General features: G+C 38.2%; 1 protein-coding gene across 4 annotated transcripts in view; it reads right to left on the bottom strand.

Moving 5' to 3' along the window:
* LOC139967339 (uncharacterized) overlaps positions 1–26,091 on the bottom strand; it is a 62,792-nt gene that overhangs the window by 13,258 nt on the left and 23,443 nt on the right. For 3 of the 4 annotated variants that reach the window (XM_071971025.1, XM_071971026.1, XM_071971024.1), the window contains exons 18-39: positions 23,365–23,472; positions 22,522–22,653; positions 21,603–21,722; positions 19,858–19,983; positions 18,705–18,815; positions 18,154–18,270; positions 17,616–17,738; positions 16,909–17,037; positions 14,957–15,067; positions 14,402–14,524; positions 12,993–13,112; positions 10,917–11,036; positions 10,245–10,367; positions 9,033–9,158; positions 8,314–8,427; positions 6,320–6,577; positions 5,830–6,075; positions 5,260–5,505; positions 4,709–4,954; positions 3,435–3,680; positions 2,201–2,446; positions 909–1,145 (exon numbers count right to left, since the gene is read on the bottom strand). In XM_071971025.1, coding sequence (XP_071827126.1) covers positions 909–1,145; positions 2,201–2,446; positions 3,435–3,680; positions 4,709–4,954; positions 5,260–5,505; positions 5,830–6,075; positions 6,320–6,577; positions 8,314–8,427; positions 9,033–9,158; positions 10,245–10,367; positions 10,917–11,036; positions 12,993–13,112; positions 14,402–14,524; positions 14,957–15,067; positions 16,909–17,037; positions 17,616–17,738; positions 18,154–18,270; positions 18,705–18,815; positions 19,858–19,983; positions 21,603–21,722; positions 22,522–22,653; positions 23,365–23,472 — 3,528 coding nt within the window. The remainder of the gene's footprint in view (positions 1–908; positions 1,146–2,200; positions 2,447–3,434; positions 3,681–4,708; positions 4,955–5,259; positions 5,506–5,829; positions 6,076–6,319; positions 6,578–8,313; positions 8,428–9,032; positions 9,159–10,244; positions 10,368–10,916; positions 11,037–12,992; positions 13,113–14,401; positions 14,525–14,956; positions 15,068–16,908; positions 17,038–17,615; positions 17,739–18,153; positions 18,271–18,704; positions 18,816–19,857; positions 19,984–21,602; positions 21,723–22,521; positions 22,654–23,364; positions 23,473–26,091) is intronic. The other variant, XM_071971027.1, reaches the window with a different exon arrangement.

Raw genomic sequence — 26,091 nt, 5'->3', positions numbered from 1 at the left:
GAGAAGCAGTTTTTAGGAATCCCACTAACACCAAACCGTTGCTGATATCACAACAATGTCACCCTGAATATTTGATGCCCTGTTACATGTGTTGTTTGTGCCGTTAAACTGATGCCGTCACGTTTCCAACAGAAACACGAAAGACGATCCTGACCACGGACCTGGTTGTGTTGATGCTGCACTTCATGTTTATACAGTAATATATCTTCATATCAACCTCACCGCCCCCCCTACCCCTCAGCATCCCATGTATTGTTTATGGTCAACAGATCTCAGTTAACAAGCCTGTCCTATGTTTAGAGATAATGATCATTGTAAAAAGGTGGGTGTGTTTTTCAGCGCATCAAAATTTTTTTAATGTTTTTTTGCGCTTTATAAGAACTGTATATTATTATTATTATTATGTTAAGAGCTCTGTGGAGGTGACATCTGAAATAATACAATAGCTACTCATCATAACGTAATGTCGTTACGGGATAGGTGCAGAATGTGAACCTTGCCCTGGGGGAGGGGGGGTTCAGTTAACGTTAGGCGAAAGAGCCTAGAAATATCCTAAGGGACCTTAAGAGAGTAAATTCATTATATTTCATGCTGTTACATGACAATAAAGTCATCTCGACTTAAACTAAACATTTATACAAAAAAAGTGCATTAATATGAAACATGCAGTACATTAATTTATATCAAAAATGCACAAATATCAAACAAAAATGTATCCCATTTGTGGGAAAAAAAGGGTGGGGGGAGGTGGGATGGGAGATGCCAAACATAGATGGAAAATGAAGCAACTCCATCGATGTGGGAAGCTTTTCAGATATTATCATCATGTTTGATGTCTCTGTGAGAAATGTAACCGAGTTAAGCATTAATAAAAAACACAGATGGTATACATAATCAGAACAACATACCTTCCAGAACAGAAATAGTAAACTGGCATTGCTCGACAAGATTTTCAAAATAGACGTAAGAGACGGTTTCGACGCCGACTCCAAAGAAGGATCCCGGTTGACGTGGATTATTCAACAGTTGGATACTCTGGTCTCTGGCAGTGGGTGGGGTCCATGTTACAATGCTACCTCCACTGCCCTGTAAAACTGTTGTGGTAATGTCTCCAGGGCAACCAGTAAACAGACTGCCAGGATCCTCTGTTGAAGAGGACAGATATAAAAATTATTCAAAGTTGTCAGAGGTTGGTCATACCGTTCTAATGGTGTCACAGTGTGGTCATACCATTTGTCATGGTGTCACAGGATGGTCATACCGTTGTCATGGTGTCACAGGATGGTCATACCAATTGTCATGGTGTCACAGTGTGGTCATACCATTTGTCATGGTGTCACAGGGTGGTCATACCATTGTAAAAGGAAGATTTCAAATTGTTTTTAACTCATGATTGGTAAACTATATAGGAGGTAGCCTGAGAACTATACTTATTAAAGCTCATAATAAAAAAATAAATAAATCTTATCAATGAAATACTACATCGTCTGTGGAACCAACGGTGAATGTCTGGAAAGCGAGAGCCCCAGCAACCATTGCATGTATTTAGGACTCAAGTATCTCATTGTTTGAGTTTTCAGCATAGACAATTTTTTAGACTTTATTTTTTAGACTTTATTAGACTTTTTTCTCACATCCTTCTAAGCTATCCATTTCTGATAAACAAAACATAGGGAAATAAAACCATACCAACAAAAATTCAACAATATTAAAAACACATGTACGTTTCCATCATTAGGCAGAACTTGCCGGTATAGGAAACTCCACGAAAGATACCCCAATTTTTTCCGTAAAAACTAGGGTACCCTACCCAACCTAACCTACCAATGGCTCATTAATTTTTACTGGAAAAAGCGGGGAATCTAGGATGGACTCACTCATAGGCAAGATCTGCGTAATGATGCAGATAACTTCATAAAATTTGTGATATATTTTCAAATTTGTTGTTGAATCATTCCAAGACAGTAACTTTGTTTGATATTGCCATTGCCGTATTGCACCATTCTTAGCATGATTCTCAATGCTGATGAATAGTTTTCTCCTTAAAAAATTGCAGTTAGTATAATTACTATTAAAAGTCATGAATATTTTTCTTTCCTAACTTTGCAAAAAAGTACATTGATATCAAATACTTCCACTGACCAAAGATGTACTCAATAAAAATTTTTTCAATGATAATCAGATGAAAAGGAAAACATACCCACAGTCACCGTCACAGTGAAAGAACATACTGCAATTCTTCCTTGTCCATCTTGAAAGAGGTAATCGACGCTAGTTGTCCCTACACCATAGTTTCCTTGACTCAAAGCTGGTCCTGTAATCTGCATGACGTTATCTCCAGTGACCATCAAGTCCTCCCAATCGAGAGAGGCAGCACCCAGCGGGTTGGTCACGGTCTGTGAGATGTCCACCGGACAGTTCACCACCATCGGGGCTGGAGAAGCTGCTGCAAGTTTTTAATCATTGTGTATTAAAGGGATCACTCAATCATGATGAAATTTTATGTCAGTTGCTATAATTCATCTTAATGGGTGACTTTTCAATAATGCACAAAATTATCTATTTTTAATATCTTGTAGACCGTTCAAAAAGAGCTGACTGCTATCGGTCCAGGCTGTGTTTCAATATCACTTGAATAATTTTTTAGAAATGACTCTAAGTTAAAATTGGAGGGGTTTCATCTATAAAAGTGACTGGACTATTAAGTCTACATACACAGACCCAGTTGGCAAACATGTAAGACTTTCATCGCTCCAAATTAACATGTTTACAATTTAGTACAAACCTGTCAACCACAAATGGTCTTTAATTTTGTATGTATGTATGTATGTATATGTGATCTTCCCGCAAGCAGGAACTCGCGAAAGAAGCCATGGAGGCTTATAGACTCGCAAGCTGACCGAAGCCAATCTCTCGGCACACATCCATTTAACGTCCATGTCGGGAAGTTGTTATTGAACAACAACCTTGCCAGACGACACACATTGCTGTCGGCGGGGAATCGAACCGGGGATCTCATGACTGGGAGACGCCGGCGTAACCACTAGACTATACACTCATCCAGGAATATGCAAATGTAATTGCTCATATGAAGTGGCTGAATTGTTACAATTTATACCAGTACAATGGATTTGAAATTAACATTTAGGCTTTCCACACTGAGGAACTGACATAGGCTAACCATTTATCAATTTAGCTTTAAAGCAGAATAACAAAGATTTAACACATTCTAAAAAGGTGTATATCTTAAAACCAAATGAGTCATAGAAACATGACCAGCAATAATTTTTTTTTTTTTAAACCGTTTCTCTAGGACAATCTCAAAGAAAATGAAATCTTAATTTCTGTCGGTCTAAAAAATCATACACTCAAAAGTCTCATAAAGCTAAATTTGCATAATTGAGAAATATTTCTTCTCTGGGTGGGTGACTAACCGGTCGTCACCGTCACGGTGAAAGAACATGAGGTCGTTCGCCCCAATCCATCTTGGAAGAAATATTGAATGGTTCTGCTGCCGACAGAGAAAACATCTCTGCTGACCGTAGGGCCGAACACTTGTCGGACGTCTTGTCCGGTCACGATCAAGTCCGCCCAGTCGACGGTCACAGAGCCCAAGGGACTGTTGACAGTCTCCATACGATCTGCTGGACAATTCTCTACCATCGGTAATGGAATCTCAGCTGTGAACAAAACAAGAAAGCCAAAAACAAAAAAAAGGAGAAATATAAACAGTCTTACTGTTTAATATATGCAAAAACTTGAACAAGGTTCCATACCGAAAGCTGTTATGATGTCTATATATACTTTTGATCTAATCAAAAAAGAAATTCGATTATGACATTATCGGATATTTCAGAAGTAATTGCAGTCAATCTGTGCCTTCATCTTGTAAAATGATATCCTTATTGCATGTACATGGAACACCAAGTATATACCAGAAATGAAAATTATGCATTGAGGTTTTGACATCATAATTTTGATGTTTGCTGCATCTTTTATAGGATTCTGATATTGGGAGGTTCTCTTAGACTGAACAATGTTTATATTGTTAACCATTATCAGTAATCATCATGAAGTGTATCAGGGTACAACCAAGTTTCTCTTCTTGAGACAATCTGTAACAGAGTTTGCAGCCTTTCACCTCTGATGACTTCACATCACATTTTATCATTCTCTGATAAAGAAAAACAGTCGTTCTTGAGATACCATGTTTGGAAGGTTTCATAATTTGTAAATTCTGCACTCCTCAGATGACATTCACCAATGGGGATTTTATATACATGCCAAGTATGAAGTTCAAACAAGATAAGCTTTTCTATCTATCATATTAACAAGAGGTTAGCTTCTGACCTGTGCTTTTGACCTCCACCAATTTCCATAGAGGTTTGTATTTACCAAGCTAGGGGCTTGTACATAACACGTATGAAGTTCTACCAAAGATGTATCACATTTACAAGGGTTATCAGATTGAGCTATGTTTCACTTCAAATGGCTTTTAACCTTCACAGAATAGAAAAAAATGTTCTCGTTCACAACGAGAAGGATCCATGTACCACGTATGATGTTTATTAACTGTGAATTGTAGTTAGAGTAACTACAAGCAGGTTACACATACACATTACAACAACAAAAAACAACAAAAAACTTTACACAATATATGGGTTAAACATTCTTGAAAGACAGCACACAAATAAGCGTGACAACATACCCACGGTCACTGTCACAGTGAAAGAACACGACACGATTCTTCCTTGTCCATCCCTAAAGAAATACACAATATTCTGTGTCCCCACGGGGTAATTTCCCTGACTCAAATCTGGTCCTAAAATTGGTGAGACGTTATCTCCGGTCACGATCAAATCTTCCCAATCAACAAAGGCGACATCCGTCGGATTCACCACAGTCCGTGATATGTCACCTGGACAGTTCACCACCATTGGGGCTGCAGAAACCACTGTGAATTAAAGGAATTTAAAGACTGAAATATGACGGAATCAGTAAAGAAAACAAGAAACATAGGGGCCTACATGACACATATTCTGAATTGATCATGAAGCACTACTTCTCCATCCATGGGTATAAGTAGGTCATCCAGAAAACCAAGAGACTAGTAATTGCTTGACATATTTTTGTATGAGAAACTTGTATCTAACATAAAATGTGTATACAAGGTTCTCATACATAAATGTCAGTGTTGATATATACGAGTAAACCATTAGTAAAGATTGCACCCACAGAACAGTACAAGCTACAACGTACCAACAGTCACCGTCACAGCAAAAGAACAGAGCACAAATCTTCCTTGTCCGTCTTGAAAGAGGTAATCGACGCTGGTTGTCCCCACTGGGAAATTCCCTTGACTCTGATCTGGTCCCGCAACTTGTATGACGTTATCTCCGGTGACTATCAAGTCTCCCCATTCGACAGAGGCGGTGCCCAGCGGGTCGGTCACGGTCTGTGAGATGTCGACCGGACAGTTCACCACCATCGGGGCTGTTGAGACTGCTGTTTACAGTTTTCAAATAAAAGTGGAAGTTCTCATAATTAAACCGTTCATTAAATAAATCTTTCGTTGAATGTATCAACAATTGACCGAAAACATGGTGTTTTACAGTGTTAATAACACAAATATCTTCTTTTTTTTTCCTTTCAGAATTTTGTTTATCCGATACCCAGTTTCACAGATGACCTTTTTTGTGTGTGTTTTATTAGCTATTTTCCTCTAAAGGTTTGATACATGAGAAAAAATAACAAGAAATACAGATAGTCAGGATTCTTGTAACCATGGTTACCAAACACATGTCACAGATGCAAAAAACGAATACCAACCTAGCTCTACTGTTATAAGAAAGGAACAAGTGGCCGTTTGTCCACCTCCGTCTTGAAAGGTATAATTGATTCGAGTGGCCCCGAGACCGTACGTCCCTTGACTCAGTCCTGGCCCATCGGTTTGTGCGACGTTGCTCCCGGTAACCACCAGATCTTCCCAGTCCACCTGCACAGTGCCCAGAGCATTGTTCACTGTTCTAGTCATGTCTGCAGGACAATTCTCAATTTGTAGCTGGGATTGACATGCTGTAAGTAAATACATGGAGAATAAAGTTGGCAAATAATAGACAAAATTTGAGAGAGTTAAATATTACGTTATTTTGCTAGGAGAGGATTCCAAACCATTGACTACCTGTCCTAACTTTAATCGCAAGAGATTTAAGAGCAGAGTTTAAGGTTTAAGACGAATGACAATCCTAGCAATATAAATGAAAATGGATTTGAGTATTGTGCATAATTTGTATCAGAAATTAAAACATGTAAATTATACCAGTCTGGACTGTTATAGTAAAACTGCACTGAACTATGCTGTTACTGCTGTCGGAGTACTGGTAAAAGATGACAGTGCTTGCCCCGAGTGGGAGGAATGCCGAACCAGTCGTCGGACCTCTCAGACGATTGATAGGAGGGGTGCCTCCGGTTACCACAGGGTTTGGCCATGTGACCTGGATAAAGCTGGCTCCCCCAACTGAACCAACCATACAGATATCTGATGGACACTCTAACCTTAGAGGTGCGATTTGATTATCTGCAGGGGGGAAAAATATCATGCAGTCAACTTGATTCCTGCAATCACAAGCTGTGAAACGTAATCAATGTGAATATCAGCCACCAAGCAAATGTAGACATACTCAATGTGAATGACAGCCACTAAGCACATGTAGATGTAATCAATGTGAATATCAGCCACTTAGCACATGTAGATGTAATCAATGTGAATATCAGCCACCAAGCACATGTAGATGTAATCAATGTGAATATCAGCCACTAAGCTCATGCAGATGTAATCAATGTGAATATCATTCACCAAGCATATGTAGATGTAATCAATGTGAATATCAGCCACCAAGCACATGTAGATGTAATCAATGTGAATATCAGCCACCAAGCACATGTAGATGTAATCAATGTGAATATCAGCCACTAAGCTCATGCAGATGTAATCAATGTGAATATCATTCACCAAGCACATGTAGATGTAATCAATGTGAATATCAGCCACCAAGCACATGTAGGTGTAATCAATGTGAATATCAGCCACTAAGCACATGTAGATGTAATCAATGTGAATATCATTCACCGAGCACATGTAGATGTAATCAATGTGAATATCAGCCACCAAGCACATGTAGGTGTAATCAATGTGAATATCAGCCACTAAGCACATGTAGATGTAATCAATGTGAATATCATTCACCGAGCACATGTAGATGTAATCAATGTGAATATCAGCCACCAAGCACATGTAGGTGTAATCAATGTGAATATCAGCCACTAAGCACATGTAGATGTAATCAATGTGAATATCATTCACCGAGCACATGTAGATGTAATCAATGTGAATATCAGCCACTAAGCTCATGCAGATGTAATCAATGTGAATATCATTCACCAAGCACATGTAGATGTAATCAATGTGAATATCAGCCACCAAGCACATGTAGATGTAATCAATGTGAATATCAGCCACTGAGCACATGTAGATAATTAATGTGAATATCAGCCACTAAGCACATGTAGATGTAATCAATGTGAATATCAGCCACCAAGCACATAAAGATGTAATCAATGTGAATATCAGCCACTAAGCACATGAAGATGTAATCAATGTGAATATCAGCCACTAAGCACATGTAGATGTAATCAATGTGAATATCATTCACCAAGCACATGTAGATGTAATCAATGTGAATATCAGCCACCAAGCACATAAAGATGTAATCAATGTGAATATCAGCCACTCAGCACATGAAGATGTAATCAATGTGAATATCAGCCACTAAGCACATGTAGATGTATTCAATGTGAATATCATTCACCAAGCACATGTAGATGTAATCAATGTGAATATCAGCCACTGAGCACATGTAGATAATTAATGTGAATATCAGCCACTAAGCACATGTAGATGTAATCAATGTGAATATCAGCCACCAAGCACATAAAGATGTAATCAATGTGAATATCAGCCACTAAGCACATGAAGATGTAATCAATGTGAATATCAGCCACTAAGCACATGAAGATGTAATCAATGTGAATATCAGCCACCAAGCACATCTAGATGTAATCAATGTGAATATCAGCCACTAAGCACATGAAGATGTAATCAATGTGAATATCAGCCACCAAGCACATCTAGATGTATTCAATGTGATAATTTATAGCCATGTGCCCTGTGTCTTCCAAAAATATATATTCTGTAGACGAAAAGACAGGAATGGCTTTTTAATTTCTTTTCTTTGTATTTGTTTGGCTAATTACCATTCCGTTCACAGTTACTGCCCGTGAACCCCGTCCCGGTGCAATCGCAGGATATTGAAGACACCAGCTCGACACAGAGTCCTCCGTTCTGACAGAAGCTTTGGGTGCAGGCAGCTATACATCAAATTAGAAACAAGAAAGAAGATATCTAGAAGTACAGTGCATTGAGTGTTCTGATTGATAGCATCTTTTATCAAATTATCTAAATCTGTTGATCCTACTGAAAAACAATGAGTCTATAACTTCATTACACACATTGCTGTTATAATATACCACTCTATACCTGGTCTCAACATTTTATATATTGTGTCTCTGTGGGCTCATACACATCAATCAATCAAACATTATTTCCAAAATGCACTGAAGTGTTGATGACCGAGACAATGGGCTACTTGTGTCAGTTGAGAATTATGACATGTTACCATTCATACGTATGTATGAATGTTATTTATTTTTCTCCTACAGAATATTGATTGTTATTATTGACTGTTATATCATGTTGCAGCTGCACATAAATCAATATCTCCTACCTGTACTATCCAAAGCCCTCCCTCCCTACATTGCCCTCCCTACAGGTCTCTCTTCCTGTCCTCTACATCTGATAACACCCCTCTTCATTTAGCAATTAAAGTCACCAATGTAATCTTTATTTATACCACCGTGGAAAGGCAACACACCTTAATTCATCCCATCTCCCAATTCGATTAACCATACATTACCCGACTGACAAGTAATTCCTCTGGACCCGGTACCAGAACAATCACAGAAAAATCCGTTCTCCCCCAGAGTGGAGTCGAAGCACTGACCACCGTTGAAGCAAGGGCTAGCAGCACACGGAGAAACGACTAAATTAATAAAGAAGAAAAAAATGCAGAGAACAATAAAACCATTAGCAGTCGATAGCTGGCTGGAATTACTGAGCAGCCTTCTCAGTTCACTGTGAAAATGGTCACAATGCTTGATGATAGGTCTATGACGGACTTGTCTTCTCCGCATAATTAGCAATAAAAGAAAACTTTCTTATCTCTTCATCTGTTATTATATCAATGCATTTTAACAAAAAGAAAGTCAAGGAATTTTAAACTTAAGAAAAAAACAGAACAATATTTACAATGTGATATATATCTGACTCATTTTATCTTTCTAAAGCTCACCTGTGATCTAGAAACTCGAAATTTTTTCCATGTAATTAAGTCAAGACCTTGATTAATACAAGTATGTATGTGGGCTTTTGCCCTGAAATCTTGGACAACCGATTATTAAAATGCAAATTTGACATTGGAAATACATGAAAGGTGATCTTTGTAGTACATGCTTGCGATGAAAACTACTGAGACTGTCTTTATCTGGTAATTCCACCGCTACTTCACTACGTATGAAGCCGGGCAATCAGCAAGTGCAGAGTCGCTCAACATACAAACCTTTGGCACAACCTTTGACAATAGTATTAAAACCTGGTGAATATCTGTGTCTACTTTCTGCAAGAGGTTAAGTTACCATATGTTACTGGATGATTTCAGATGGGCTGTCTTTTTTCTCTTTTTCTTTTCTTTTCTCAACTTTTTTTCTCTCTTTTTTTTACTATATTTAGTGATTTTTCCTATCTGTACAGGTAGTTGACAGTAACAGTATCTCCTTTTGATTCTTTTAGCTCTACAACACTTCCTTGTCTTCATCATTGTTGTTTTATATTAAAGTGAAAAAGTTTGCTAAAATTGATTATATTTCCCAACACATTTGTTGTACGTCCAGCTACTATTCTAAATCAGTGTTTGGCAAGTAGGAGAAGGGTCAACTGTAAGGCACTGTACTTCCAAAATTCTTGACTTTAACTTTATTAGTCAACAAATTCGGGTGACTATTAAATTAATGCCGTCTGTTAATTATTCCTCACTGACTGTTAGACCTGGACTAATATATTTAAAACTCACATATTACTTGGTCGCACAATTCCCCAGTGAAGCCGGTGTTGGAGCAATCACAGGATACAGCACCACCAACTTGAGTACATCTACCACCGTTAAGACACGGACCATTTAACAGACAGCGATCATCTGCGGAGCATACAAACAAGACAATACCAGAGTGGAAGTGAATCAAGTTTATATCCCCAATAAGGGGGATGGGGGGGGGCAAAAAAAACAACAAATATTCTTCAAAATTTTGCTGTCCATTTTACATTCAAAAAGTCCCAGAGTGCATAGTCTATATAGATTAACTAATAGGCCAAATAACAACTCCTGAATTTTGGAGGTGCAACTGAAATGTCTATCCCTATATTAGTGATCATTATTTTATGAGTCGATTCAAAAGGCTTTACAAGGACCAAGACATTGTGATCACGAGTTGGAATGTATTTTATGTATTGTGATTACCATTTTTTGCAACGATGAAGTACAGACGTGTCATACAACATTAATTAGTACAATTTAAAATAGAATTGCCTCGAGTAAGAGGCTCTATACAAACAGGTACAATCACATCATGATTATTTTGCACCATTTCCTTTACAATACTCAATTCAAAGTGTCCAACACTTTGAATTCTGATACTATATTAACTCATTACAAGTCTACAAAAGTTTATGCAATGCATTCTCTCACCAACTTGGTTGCACGTTGTCCCTGTGAAGCCCGTTCCTGTACAGTCACATGAGAGCTGGTTGCCTGTCACGAAGCATCGGCCTCCATTCTGACAAGAGTTTGCTGTACACTGAAGACTGACTGAAAACAAATGAATATAACTTGAAGTCTTGGTCTTGAATGCCAGCTGGCTTCTTGACTCGACCTTAATTCACTTCACACTTCTAAATGAACCATTAACTGGTGCCTGACAAATTTGAGAATCACATGCAGGTACACGGTATATACATCACAATTAAGAATCACATAAAGGTACACGGTGTATACATCACAATTAAGAATCACATGCAGGTACAAGGTATATGCATCACAATTAAGAATCACATGCAGGTACACAGTATATATATATATCACAATTAAGAATCACATGCAGGTACACGGTACGGTATATACATCACAATTAAGAATCACATGCAGGTACACGGTGTACACATCACAATTAAGAATCACATGCAGGTACACGGTATATAAATAACAATTAAGAATCACATGCAGGTACATGGTAATACATCACAATTAAGAATCACATGCAGGTATACGGTACATACATCACAATTAAGAATCACATGCAGGTACACTGTGTATACATCACAATTAAGAATCACACGCAGGTACACGATATATAAATAACAATTAAGAATCACTTGCAGGTACATGGTATATACATCACAATTAAGAATCACATGCAGGTACACATATACATCACAATTACGAATCACATGCAGGTACACATATACATCACAATTAAGAATCACATGCAGGTACAAAGTATATACATCACAATTAAGAATCACATGCAGGTACAAAGTATATACATCACAATTAAGAATCACATGCAGGTACACGGTATATACATCACAATTAAGAATCACATGCAGGTACACGGTATAAACATCACAATTAAGAATCACATGCAGGTACAAAGTATATACATCACAATAAAAAATCACATGCAGGTACAAAGTATATACATCACAATTAAGAATCACATGCAGGTACACGGTATATACATCACAATTAAGAATCACATGCAGGTACACGGTGTATACATCACAATTAAGAATCACATGCAGGTACACGGTATATACATCACAATTAAGAATCACATGCAGGTACAGGGTATATACATCACAACTAAGAATCACATGCAGGTACAAAGTATATACATCACAATTAAGAATCACATGCAGGTACACGGTATATACATCAACAATTAAGAATCACATGCAGGTACACGGTATATACATCACAACTAAGAATCACATGCAGGTACAGGGTATATACAACACAATTAAGAATCACATGCAGGTACACGGTATATAATCACAATTAAAACGGCAGGATATTGTTTGAGGAGAAAATCAACTAACTACATCTTTGGTGGAAGTAATATTGGCCTACATGAGAAATATTAATTATTGTTATTATTACATTATTATAAATATCAGAGCTCATATACTAGCCGTGACGACAGGGTGCTACAGATCGACTCACAGACAAACCCTCAAAGTGATGCAAAACGCATACATAGTCTACAGTGCAGAAAATCTAGCTCAAACTATAGATACTAAAAGTAGTTCAACTTGCTTCAGCTGGTAATGATACAAAATGTAGGAATATAACCAAGAATTTTTCCCATTTTTTACCACATTTATCATGCTGAAATGATTACCTTGAGGTAACAGATGCCTGACACACATCATCATCATAAGGACAGCATGCATGCAATGCAAAGATGTGTGCCTAGACTGATAGAGTGTATCGCTCACGCTATACGGTGCTACAATATCACTCCAGACATATAGAATGAACACAGTAGCTGACTGTATTCCTTTTTGCATCACAATTACAGACATTTCTTTGAAGCAGCATTAACCATGAGATTAAGGAGTATTCTAATGACCACCAATTTTTGCTCTAATATAGAGATTTATGTAACCTTTTTGTGTTTAAGGGAAGTGTCGCAGTATGCGTTGAGGGGGCGGGGGGGGGGGAGGGGCAGATGTCGGAAATGTTAGGATATCAATACCGACTCACCGACTGGTTGCCTGCAGGATGGACCGGTAAACCCAGTGCCGGTGCAGTCACAGGATACGCTGTTACCATCTTGGTTACAAATACCGCCATTCTGGCAAGGATTATTTGTACAAAAATCGGCTGCGTATTAATAACGAAAACGACATAGAATAAATATGTCGGGTCAAACATTCATCCATGGGGTCATATTATGTTCATATTTAATGGGGTGAAAATACCTGACCACATCTGACCTGACAGATTTGTATTGAATGAGAGTATACTTGCCCATTTTAAGGCGGAGAGAGATAATAACTGGAAATCATTTTGTACTGATGTTTTACTTGCAATTTCAACTAATAATAACTAACTTTAATATTTGTCTTTTGAAGCGATACTATAATAAAGAGTGGGAAGGCAGTCATTTCACGAGGAGATTAAAACAGCCCACATGTGTATTTGGGAGCATCTGGGTGACTTGTAACTTACACTTCATGTCGAGTGGATCACCAATTTACAGATTAGCTCATTTTGGGCTTTTTATTGTTTTTCTGTTTTTTCTTAAGCAAACAAACAAGAAAGCAATTGACAAGCAAAGAAAAACATATGAACGCATGAAACAAGCATATCTGATGACAATATGATTAAGTTTATAACCAAGCAAGTCATTTTGGCAATATTTGTATTTCAATCATATTACCATGTCCTCTGTCTAGCTTGTCAAGAAATAGTTTTGTGTAGATTTCTATAAAGACATTCAAGAATCCAGTCGTTTAGTAAACTCTGGGAAACTATTGTTATGACAAGAAAAGCAACACCTTTGTGCACAAAGTTAATGCTAAAAAACGAATATATAACAAGGAAAAAGAAAGTTTCAGAACAGAAGTAAACTGCTACATTTTGCATCTGCCTGTGTTACTCTTCACCGTTCTGGCGATAAGATTATTGTTGCTTCTACAACTGCAGAAAATTTTGTGTCCCACAAATTTTATGTATATCAAACTTATAATTCCATCACTGCTCATTGTGCAATTCTGGAGGACTAAAAGTAACAGACTGTGCTTTTGTGTACCTTTCCTTTCACTTTAGTGTTCCAGCATGGAAGCACCAGAATGTCAAAAATTCAGTAATAAACTTTTGGAGGAAACAAAAGCCACTAAAAGGGGAGGGGGAAAAACATACAGGAAAAACTGTATCTTTGTGCAAAAATCACAGAATATTTTAACAATTAAGAGCTTTAAAGCCTAGAATTTTGAAAAAAGTTGACTCATCACTTAAAGCAATAGCGGCAACAAAGTATAAATTACCAGTTGAATCAATGAATTGCTTATCAGCTGAGTTAAACAACATTGAAAATGACTGGAGAATGAAAAAGGAAACAGATATATCATAATAAAATACACCTTGAACAGTACTGATGCTAAATTTACCCTGTGCACAGGTGCCTCCAACAAAACCAGTGTTGGTACAGTCGCAGGTAAAACCCACATCTGTTGCCAGGTTTGTGGTGCATATTCCCCCATTAAGACATGGACGAGCACCACATGGTCCATCTATAAGCAGTAAATAAGGATGATGAATTATATAATATTCCATGATATGTTACATGTAATTAATATGACAATAATCGCAAAAGAGTTGGGTCTTAAAATGATTCAAATTGTTAAGACACGGCAAATAACGACAGAAGTAATTTGAGCAATCCAAACAGCAACTCGTTCTAAAATATTTACCTAATTATAGCCTTTTTTGTTTAAATTTTGACGTTCCAGTATTTTGATCAATTGAATAATAAAAATCATAAATGTGAAGGTTATTCTTGATGACTCTACCACTATATATCACACTTTGTATTAAATTATGTTTCTGCAGTACGTATCACACTTTTTTTCTGAAAAGATTTGTTTTTTTTATAAATGTGAGCAGACAAACTGATCAGAAATCCATTTCTCTAAAAGTAGGCAAAAAGACAAACAATAACTGACCTGGGTTTTCACAAAACTGTCCCCTGAACCCGTCTGGACAAGAGCAGAAAACTGGAAAGTTTGGAAATGTAAAGCAGGTGGCGCCATTCAAGCAAGGATCGGGATTACAGGCTGAAATAAAAGACCCATTGTAAACTTAGACAATACAGAAGAAATTGAAATTAATTGGAGTAATAGTTGAATTGGTAATAGCAGTTATAGTATTAAACAGAAGCCAGAGACTCATGTTGAAGGGTTGTCCTTCGACTAATAAAGCTATGTTTGGAGTTGTTATGAAGGCAGCCAGTTTTTAACAGAAAGAATTTAGTTTAATAGTCATACCTTAATGTTTGTATTGAAGTTTGTGGTAAACAATTGTCATCAATAAAGTTATATAAGGTCTTAGACGGAAAAATATACCTTACAAGCGGGTGTACATGAAATTGTCAATTCATTTTATATAAAATAATTTAATTCAAATATTGTATCTTTTAGATATATTTGAAATTTTCCCAAAGTGAAAAAGCAGGAATCTATTGAAGAACAGAAAATGGAGCTGCACTTTAACTTTGTAACTGAAGTCCACCCCTCAACCTCCGCCCCCTCCTCCTCTTCCGCCACACATCCTCAATCTAATGAAAAGATATCGTGGTTATATAACCATTTGTCAGCTCACACTAATTATTGAGTTTAGAACAGACCATATTTTGTCTCAAATATTGATGACACCATGTTTCATTGTTTAAGTTTATACCTGGGCAGGTATCTTCTTCCTGGTATTACCTTAGTGAAGAAACTGAAGAAAGAGATTAATTGTTCAGGTAAACAGCCTGGTCTACCCACGTTGGGGCCCTGGGCCAGACAAGAACATCAGGGTGCCAACTGCCAGTAGGCCAGCCATGGTAGTTAATTGTGTTTACATGCAGCTTAATCCAGGTGCACACTTGTTATTTGTGTAAATAGAGGGAGCTGGCAAAGAGGGTGGGGTCTGTTTTAATTGTGAGTATTAATTTATAGCTTTTGATTGATGTATAATTCCTTTTACCCAGTTATTATATGAAGAGTGATATTAAAGAGGCAACAGAAATTTTCCTGATAGGTCACTTTACCCCCCCCCCCCCCGTTTCTCCTTTGTGTCTGCCTGCCTTCTGATTCCCAGGTCCTCCTGGATCCAGGGGCCCTGTTCAGGTACCTAGTTGCATTTTTTAATGTAATGGTCAAGACCAAGTTAACATTGGAGGACGGTGTTGAACCCTGTGTAAAGGTATAGTTTGTAGTAAGAATGCGAATGATTCCTAGCGATCTGAACCCTAGTTGTGATAGACTAGGAGGAGAGGAGGATCAGGCCCCCACACCCAGTATTAAATCTGTAATGTAAATGGAGCTGGGGCTCAACCCAGGATCAGCGTGACCTTTATTTATACTGCTGTTTGCTACATGCATTATTTTACACAATTCGTTTGCCAACATACGCATGCATTCAGTAAAAGAAACAAAGTTTAACGTTTATAGTCTTCTAGACGAGGCCTTAATTCTAACACAACTTTACGACGGTAGATTACAGCCAGTCTTTGGTAGCACTGTCACACCCACACACTAAAGGGTGCACAATTCAAACAGTTGCTGCCGGGGAACTACGGGGCACCACATATGCGTGTCCCCTTGGTGGGACTGATCCACATAGATAGGGTGCAGCCACAAACCTGTTCATGCAACTTTTTTTACAAGTTACCTCACAGGCTCAGGACATTTTGAACCCGCTGTAATCCTTCTCAGTGTTTTTGTCTCAGTATAAAACTAACGTCCACTTTCTGTTCACTGATCACAACGGCAGTTTATACCAAGCATGAGGCGGAATTTAAATTCGGCTGAGATTTCAAAGTCAATTGTTCTTACTATAAAAATTAATGATAACGCTGGGTGCATCAATACTGTAGATATAGACAGATGGCTAATCGCATTCTCATACTCACCCGGTTCTTGACATGTATCACCCCTAAAGCTAGCCGGGCAATTGCATGTAAAAGCGGTAGAATCACTGATCGATCTCTGGCAGACTCCACCATTCAAGCATGGTGAGGAGTCACATGGTAGAACAGTTCCTGGAAGTGAATTAACATGGTAATTAACGAAAGACATCGTTACTTAATTAACGAATTGCATTCAATCACAGCACTAAATACGATGCCACGAAATTTAGAAGACAAAAGAAAATTTAAAAGAAAATGGGATGAAAGAAGGATGAAGTAATCACAGATCAAAACAGGTATTTTTTGTTTGAGATTCAGACAGTTGACCAATTCGGCTAGAATAGATTTTTTTTTCCCTTTTTCCAGGCTGTTCTAGACCTTTTCCCAATTACCAGACCATGTGGGAACCATAATTATAAGACTATACTGTGAGCAAAACAACCCTCAGGGCATGAGATTAATGATGGATTAGTCTACAGAGGTCATGTGACAGATCTGATCACATGAGTGATGCAATGTCATCTGCATAAGACTTATTATTAACCACAGTAACATCCAACTAAAATGTTTATCTTTTCACCTTTGTAAATATCTCAATAAACAGGAAAACAAATGTGTTCTTCTTGCATGTTCAACAATGTTGATCACTTAAGTTAGTTTTTTCACTTAAGTTAGTTTTATAATTAGCAGAAACATGACATCTATCTTACTTTCACAGATTACTCCAAAGAATGGATTAACACAGTCGCAAGTGTAGCCGCGATTGTCGGTGTTGTCCATGCAAGTTCCTCCGTTGAAGCAGGGGTTACTGTCGCAAGGTCGGAACAGAGGAACTTGAGTGAAGAGAAAAAAAGTATCGTAATCATGACCAATCGCTCCAGTATTCCACCAAAATTGAGCTTGATTAAAACATCAGCTAACAATAAATCGAGGAGTTTTTGATGACAAAATGCTTGGAGGGTAGCATGCTGCCTTTGATGTTTGCATGGCCATGATCCAGTGACCATTATTCAAATTTCTAGCATAATTGGGGGGGGGGGGGGAATATTGGTGATCATTCTTTAGTTCTTACTAGACATTACTAGATATTTACTATTATTATTTCTCTTTACTTCAAGATGAAAATATATATGATTACTATTATGAAGCATGGCATCATATTAATTACAGGGAAGGGGGGGGGGGGGGAGGAGGGGGGAAAGTAATATTACTTGAATATAGCTTTCCTGTATTTTAGTGTATACTTACCATCACACAGCTGTCCGGTGAACCTAGTAAGGCTGCAGTCACACAAGAACATATTGTTTGCTAAGTTGTTGCAAACTCCATTATTTTGACAGGGTGAGGTAACACAAAAGCCAGATGCTGTAAACCAATAAAACCAAATTCATAATTAGGTGTTGTATGTTTAATAGGATCAAACTGAATCCACAGGAATTGTATAACAATGTGGAGTGAACCCATACGGGCACACACACAATATATTACGGGCACACACACAATATATTAACTGCCTATCACATACACTCAAGGATCTGCATATAACAGATTAATATAAATGCTTGAAGAAAGAGCTTCCTTCCTACAATACTGCCTCTGTAGATACATGCAGACATTGCAAACAGAAGGACAGACAAGTCTAAAAATAACTTTTTCAAGTAATATTACATCACATTAGTGTTTAATAAATCTTCAAATTAATTTCTAGTTGTTTGCTCCAAAACTCCAGTTGTTAGGAGAGAGAGAGAGATGGACAGAAGGAACATATTCTACAGTTCTTGCTGGGGGTTGATACTTACTGAAAAATTCACATCTTAAACCAGTGAATGCATTTTGACAGAGACAGAATGGCTGCCCTGCGTCATCTAAGGTACAGGTAGCTCCGTTCAGGCAGGGATCGGGGATACAAGCTGAAAGGAAAACAGACTGGAGTTACCGAATGATCTGATCACTCTTTGAGAGGAAGATCCTTAATTTGCACCCGAAAGGGGAAAAAACATTTGTGTTGTGTAATATCTGTTTTTAGAACAGGAATTTGCTGATACCCGTGACCTGACCTGAGATTAATGTAAAGTTACAGCTTATAGGGTATACTTCAGTGGAGTCACTCACCAAATTTAGACACAATGATGTATAGAACTAAAACTGCCGCTACTACAAGAGGTTGGATATAACAGTAGGGTTCTGTGATGTCATCTGCTCTTCGAAAGCTAATACTAATTATTGGCTTTTATCATGTTCTTGCTGATTTATCCTTGAAACCCAATACATATGGAATATTAGCTTAGCTGTCAAAGTTCTCTATATGCTTAGAATTGCATAAAATGTATCTTTTTGCATTTGCAAGAATATTCTTTTTGTCTGTGGATAAATGATTGACAAATTCTAAAGAAACACTACGACATTTTCAGATGAAGTGTCCTGATGACATCATCCATTCTGTTGTCGCCAGATGCATTTACAAAATATCACAAAAATTTGATAAATTTATATATTTGCAGCACAGTAATACAGCTATGATGATGATGTGGTTTTCAACTTAAGATTCAGAAAATTTTCAGCAATTCTGTTCAGCAATCAACTGTAGCCAACCATAATATGATTGTAAAATTGCGATACAAAACAATATATATTAGGTGTAGTGATTGTGATAGCATTCGAAAGGAACAGTTTAAGATCCACCATGTATCCATTTACCACAGATGGTAAATTAATACACTGGATGCATGCAATGCCACTTACTGGAGAAATTATATGCGATTGTCATGACATCATATCAGGAAAACAATGCATAATAATTTTAGAAACCCCTCCCCCATCACATTAGGTATGAGATTTCATATTGGAAGAGAATTTACAGCCTAATTTGCAACTTGGTGACCATACAAATTTATGTATGGAACATTTTTTCCTAATTTAAGATGTTATATTTATATATCAGTATAAACCTACCTGGCAACTCACAGAAGATACCAACGAATTGAGGTTCACAGATACACCGAAACCCAGTCACAGAACCGTCATTAACACAAGCACCAGCATTCTGACAGGGGAAGGAATCACAGGGCAGAGCAGCATCTAAACAAAAGATGAAATGAAATAAAGCTCGCCGCAGGGAAAAGGTTTCAGCAAACAGATATGAAAGAAAGCAAAACATTACAATCATTCTTTTTTCTTTCATTGAAAATATAAAGGAGTATGGCATCAAATAAGTGTAAAAAAGGTAACCTAGATATTGGTACCTTAACAACTAAACAGAGTTGATGATCACTTCAGTTGGAAGTTATATATTTTTTTTGAGGACCATTTTACAGCAGTTTAAAAGGATTTTTCTGGTAGTTAGACAATGAGACGATAAAAAAAAAGTAAAAAAAAAATGAAAGTTCCAGACTGTTAGTTGAAAACCCATCTCAGTATCTTGTTCTTCCTCACTCAAGATATGTTATTTAACTGACTAAACCATAAGGTGACATACTCCTATTAGAGCCTATATCCATCTGCTTGATTGTTCTCCTTCAGGAAAAGTGCCAAAAAGCAGCAGGAGAACATCTCTTTCGACCTGTTATCAATCATGATCTAGTTTTTTGTGGCTTGCATGTTGAAGAACATAAATAGAAGTACATGTGGTGAGACAATTGGGTCAATTGAGGCAATTTTAGACCCCTTTAGGCCTTCCAGGAGCAGCGACGAAAATTGTTTACTACTGAGTGAAGAGGTTTGTTTACAAGTGACGAACCAGCTCGGATAGCTAAAAATCTACATGGTCATGATACGGAAAATTGATGGTGCCATGAAAGGCCAACTTGTGAGCTATCCGGTGATGGGTAGCGTTTAGCTAGTGAGAACTTCTGTCTAGACTTAGAGACCACATTACCTTTGTGATTTAGTGAGTAAGTCAATGGGGCTTTAAATGGGTGTATGCTACCCTACACGACTCTTCCCAGCTGGGTTAGAATATAGTAGGTGGACTATGATGTCATCCCTGCAAATGTTCTTCAAAGCTTTACTGTTCTATTTTAATCGTTTTTATTTTATTTATACTTTAACCCTGATACATTAATTTGTAAAGTAAATTTTGCAACTTATCTGCTAAGGTTCTCTTTACTTAGAATTTCATAAAAAATGCAACTGTTTTGTAAAAAAAGGCATTTTCCTCTGTGAAAAGTGAGTTGTTTATTATGAGGTTAAACAAAAAGAATAAAAAACACTCAACTGAGTTGCCGTGACAACATCATTTTACTCTGTTGTTGCCAGATACATTCACAAAATATCACCAAATTTGACAAATCCATAGCTACCCCATACAAACTGCTATGAGGATGTGGTTTCTGTTGTGTCAGTCCCGGGACAACCTAAGAAACTTATAGGGTACTTAATTGACAACACTAACACAATAGGTCCGTCTAAACGGTTTACTTCATGAATTGTGATTTATTATCAAGAAAGTGTTCTCCAAGAAACCTTGGTAGATGTTACATAACACATACCATACCATTCAAATTAAGGTATGCATAAATTAACATATATCTAACTATATCGTAAACAGATTATTTGGTGGCGCTAAATAACTATCCACAATTTGGACCTTTATATGCAGAGAATGTTGTTGGCAAGTTTGATTACAACCAATCGTCGACCTGGGATGATAATTCTAGCATACCTTTGGAATAGCTGCTGAACTTTAAGAACATAATTACCTCCACAGACTGGTCCAGTGAACATTGGTCGACAGTCACACTGGAAGTTCCTGGTCCCAACATTTGTACACGACCCTCCATTGAGACATGGACTTAAATCACACGGTACAGGCAATGTTACTGAAAAGATTTGAGAATGGTCAGTGACGGAAAAATTTTGGTGAAGGAATATTGTTCTCTGTTTCACTTCATGGTTTGCTGTTGGGTAGAGATCATCAACTTAGTTTACGGCCAAGACTTCTACAAGTTATGTGTTCATCTTAATTGGATCGGTGCTGGCTGTTTTAGACCTGTTGTTGATAGGTCTATGCGATAACAACTTTAAGAGTCCTAATTTCTACCTTTGGAGTGAAGTGATCAGGTTTATAATGACGTTTCATGTATAAAATGCTAATGGTTCTGTAAACGTTCAAGAAAAATTTGGCCGTGAAGTTCCCATGGGTATTGTTAATTGTGTTTTGAGTAGACAGCCCATCCACACACATCCTTTCTGAAAAACTCCCCACTTCTGTTTAAGAGTGATTATCTCTTACCACTGACATATGTCCGTGGCAAAATGAGGTAGAGACCTGGACAATGCACTGTGCTATGTAAGTTCAATTCCCATCATATCCCTTTCCCAGCCTCTAGTCTAAATATGGTTGCCTTTCAACAAGATACCCAACATGAAACAGAACTCGAACTCTAATACATGTAGCGGGTGCCAGGTAATAATGGGTTACACTTAACTGAACACACCTAATCCCTCTCTGGCACGGAAGCCGGGGTTGAGTTTTGCAGTGACCCCTAAACCACATCAGCAGATTGCATAACTAAGAAAGGGCGATATATATACAAAGCATGATGGGAAGACTGACTGCAACAGGTTTCTGTTTCACTGATGTTTTAACAAATTTACTCTAAAGCCATGATGACTCACCTGTAGTTGGGACCTCACAGAATGTTCCAGTAAAGTCTTGAGTACAGGTACAAGTGAATCTAGTTGGAAAGACACGGTTTGTACAGAATCCTCCATTCTGGCAAGGGGAGGACTGACATGGAAGAGATGTTGCTGAAACAAACAAATAAAGGAAACAACCATGGTTTCTGTAAGAACGGAAAATCTTTTGACCCTCCTCACACATGGACGTGGAGAGAGACTCTCTATTTAAGAGTTTTGTTTCTCTTAACATACCAACCGCTAATAGGATTAGGCAGCATCTCCATTCCACAGTTTGTCATATATTGAAATGCTACAAAACACCTGAAATGACTTAATGACTAAATAGTGCATATATACTGACTACGATGATCTCATAATAATTACTGCCAGGGGTTAAAGGTCAATAAATGCTTGCATAATTAGAAGCAGCAAATACAAAACCCTACATAATTACAAAAATACAAAATCACCGGTTTAAAAAAAAAAAAAAAACCCATCTACATCACATCCCTTAGCTTCATTTGAGCAAATATTGTTTGTATCCAAAATAGAAACACATTTCTTGGTCTTAGAGATTGAATGGGTTTTGAATGTTAATCAAATCATCCACTTGTCCGTCCGTCCGTCCGTCCGTCCGTCCGTCCGTCCGTCCGTCCGTCCGTCCGTCCGTCCTCCAGAAATGCAAAACAAAAGATGTCAAGTGACACTAAAACTAACAATTCTATACGGCTTTGAAAAGGATCGAGGGAACAGAAAACTCTATGGAGAGGCGGTATGGAGAAGAGCGCACTCCTCTTAGAGATAACAAAATCATGAAGAAATGTAAAGGTTTGTAAGTACCTTGACAAGTCAGACCAGCAAACCCCGATGCGCAGGTACACTGAAAGCCGGTGCCGACCACAGTACAGGTGCCTCCGTTTCTACAGGGCGAGTTCGCACACGGAGAAACTAAATGTAAAATATTAAAACAGCATCGCCCTGAAACGTTATTGCTACTACAACAGTATATAGAGTTATATTTGTGCGAGTGGCCCATTTATGCATCCTATTGAAATAGTGGGATTAAAATATGAAACAGTCTTATAAGTTATTGTCCACTTCTGGTATTTTTTTTTAACGACTACCTAAGAGAAAATAGTTTAAGACGTTCACGATTACATTACAATATGTGTACTTTGTCACAATAGTTGAAGTAAATGGACCAAGGTTAGCTTGGGTCAGTTGGGTAAAAATCTAAACTCTAAAGGAAGGTATGATGGGGGGAGAGGGGGGTGGGGGAGAGGGACAAGCCTGATCAAGCTGTGCCAAGGACAGCTCCTGCAGAATGGCAGATATAGAAAGAAGAATAATAGGGGGAAACTAGAGGAAGGTGCAAAGTAGACAAGCAAATTATTCATAATGGAAGCATGAGAAAGACTAAACAATCACAAACCAGCCACAGAAAAGCTTACTTCACTGGAGGAGAGGGGGTTGGGGGGGAGACTGCCCCAACCCTGGCAAACCACCCTCCCTGAAGTTAATAACCATGAACGTTTTAAGAAACTCTAAGGGAGGGACCCAAGCATGCAGCCACACCAAGAACTGGATCAGCAGGCCATACAAACCATATATAGCATCATAGGCGTACGGGACCATTTCAGTTTGGGGGGGGCAGAACTTTTTGTGCCCGAAAGTTCGCGTGACACTATCTAAGCGGAGCGCCACCATTGGTTGGCGCGTAGCGTACAAGAAAATTTTTGGCAAACAATGCCTCTCAGATTGCCGGAAACGGCACTTCTGAGGCCTTGCAAGTTGCATCTAAACATTCTTTACTTTATAATCTCACGTTTTAGAAATTTACACTTCCCCAAAAATTTGGTAAATTAGAAAAAGAAAAAATGGTAACATCACTTTGAAGGGGAAAAATGGGACAGTATATTTTTTAAGCTCCTATTTAGTTACCTTATTTATTATTTAAACACAGTACTCAGCTACCTCAAGAAAAACGTATACATTGTTCAACGACACGTAGGCGGGATAATGTCGCTGTGTCGGGTGAGACTGCAGTTTGTCTCACAAAAAAAGTATAAAATATAACAAAGAATATGATAAACCTGTACTTCTAGGCTTGTAGGCACCCCCCCTCCCCACCATCCATGAAAAAGAAAATGTTTCTTATATACACTCATGTTGGGGATGTCCAGGTCAAGGGCGGCGGAAGCACTTTTAATCTGGGGGGGGCACCGACATCAAAGGGCACTTTGCAGAAATTCGATTGGACTGATGCAGCCTTATAATTAGTACCCTTTATAACTCTTATATTGAATTATCTTTTTTGTGTATACACATCACTCCATCAACGCCCCCCCCTCCCCCCCCAAAGGAAAATATGCATACTAGCACTGCAATATCCAATGCGCAAATTGGGAAACAAGGAACAAGTTTTCTTTTGAGACAAAATGAGGTGAAATCATGCTAGTTGCTAATGTAGGAATCTTCCGAATTAGAGTTTTTTTTTCTTGTTAATATCTTAACAATTTTTTTCCATTCGAAATAGCTTTGAGTTTGACCTACAGAAATTCATTAAAAGTCACGGGCTTAGCCATGATTTGCAAAGTTGTATGCATGACTATCTGAGCGGAGCGCTACCATCGGTTGGCGCGGAGCGTACTAGAAAATTGTTGGTTTTACAAACCCCTCAGATGGCCGGAAACGGCCCTTCCCAGAGAGTTCATTCTGGTTCCCTGGCCTCTTGCTAACTTGAGGCACCTCAATTTTTATGCAGAAAAAAGGCACATTTCTAACCTGAGGAAAAGTGGGGGAGGGGCACGTGCCCCCTTTTTCCCCCCGGTTCCGCCGCCCTTGGTCCAGGTATACAATTGACTAGTTAGAAAAAAAAAGTGATCGTGCAAAAAGCGTGGTAGCCCAGATGAACTGCGCTTACGGTGGTGTGACACGGAAATATTCGGGCATCATGCTCATGGAATTGTCGGGCAAAAATTTGAAAAAGATTCGGGCAAGCTACTGCATATTTATATATATATATTTCCAGAGGACAAGAAATTCGGGCAAAAGTCCTGAAAAATTTGGGCAGCCTAAGAGGAGAAAAAAAAATGTATATATATTTTTTTTTTCTCCTCTTAGGCTGCCCGAATTTTTCAGGACTTTTGCCCGAATTTCTTGTCCTCTGGAAATTTGGGGGGCAGTCTGCCCCCCCTGCCCCCCGCCTCGTACGCCTATGTATAGCATCCTGGCAACTATGGGAAAGGTTACTGTCCACATGATTTGCATGTGAAATATATATCAAAGTTAGAGGCAAAACTTAATTCTCACTGTGAATGTAACTAATTTGTGACTGCTTGTGAGAAAAGAGTTCAAATCCTAGGAAACAATTTGCAAAACCTCTCTCCTGAGACGACACTTTGTCTCATACCTGTAAAATATTACACCTCATCCGAACAAAGAAATGGAGGGAGGGAAGTGGTTGGGGGGAGGGGGAGGGAATGACTGCTACTTAGTAACATGGTCAGCTTGTTACCAGTTTACTGCAACTCCAAAATGCTAGAACACTACTTTTCTGATAATGCT

The sequence above is a fragment of the Apostichopus japonicus genome, chromosome 5 (genome assembly GCF_037975245.1).
Source record: "Apostichopus japonicus isolate 1M-3 chromosome 5, ASM3797524v1, whole genome shotgun sequence".
NCBI lineage: Eukaryota > Metazoa > Echinodermata > Holothuroidea > Aspidochirotida > Stichopodidae > Apostichopus > Apostichopus japonicus.
The sequence above is the reverse complement of the archived record's forward strand: the minus strand, read 5'-3'. Positions and strand labels throughout refer to the sequence as shown.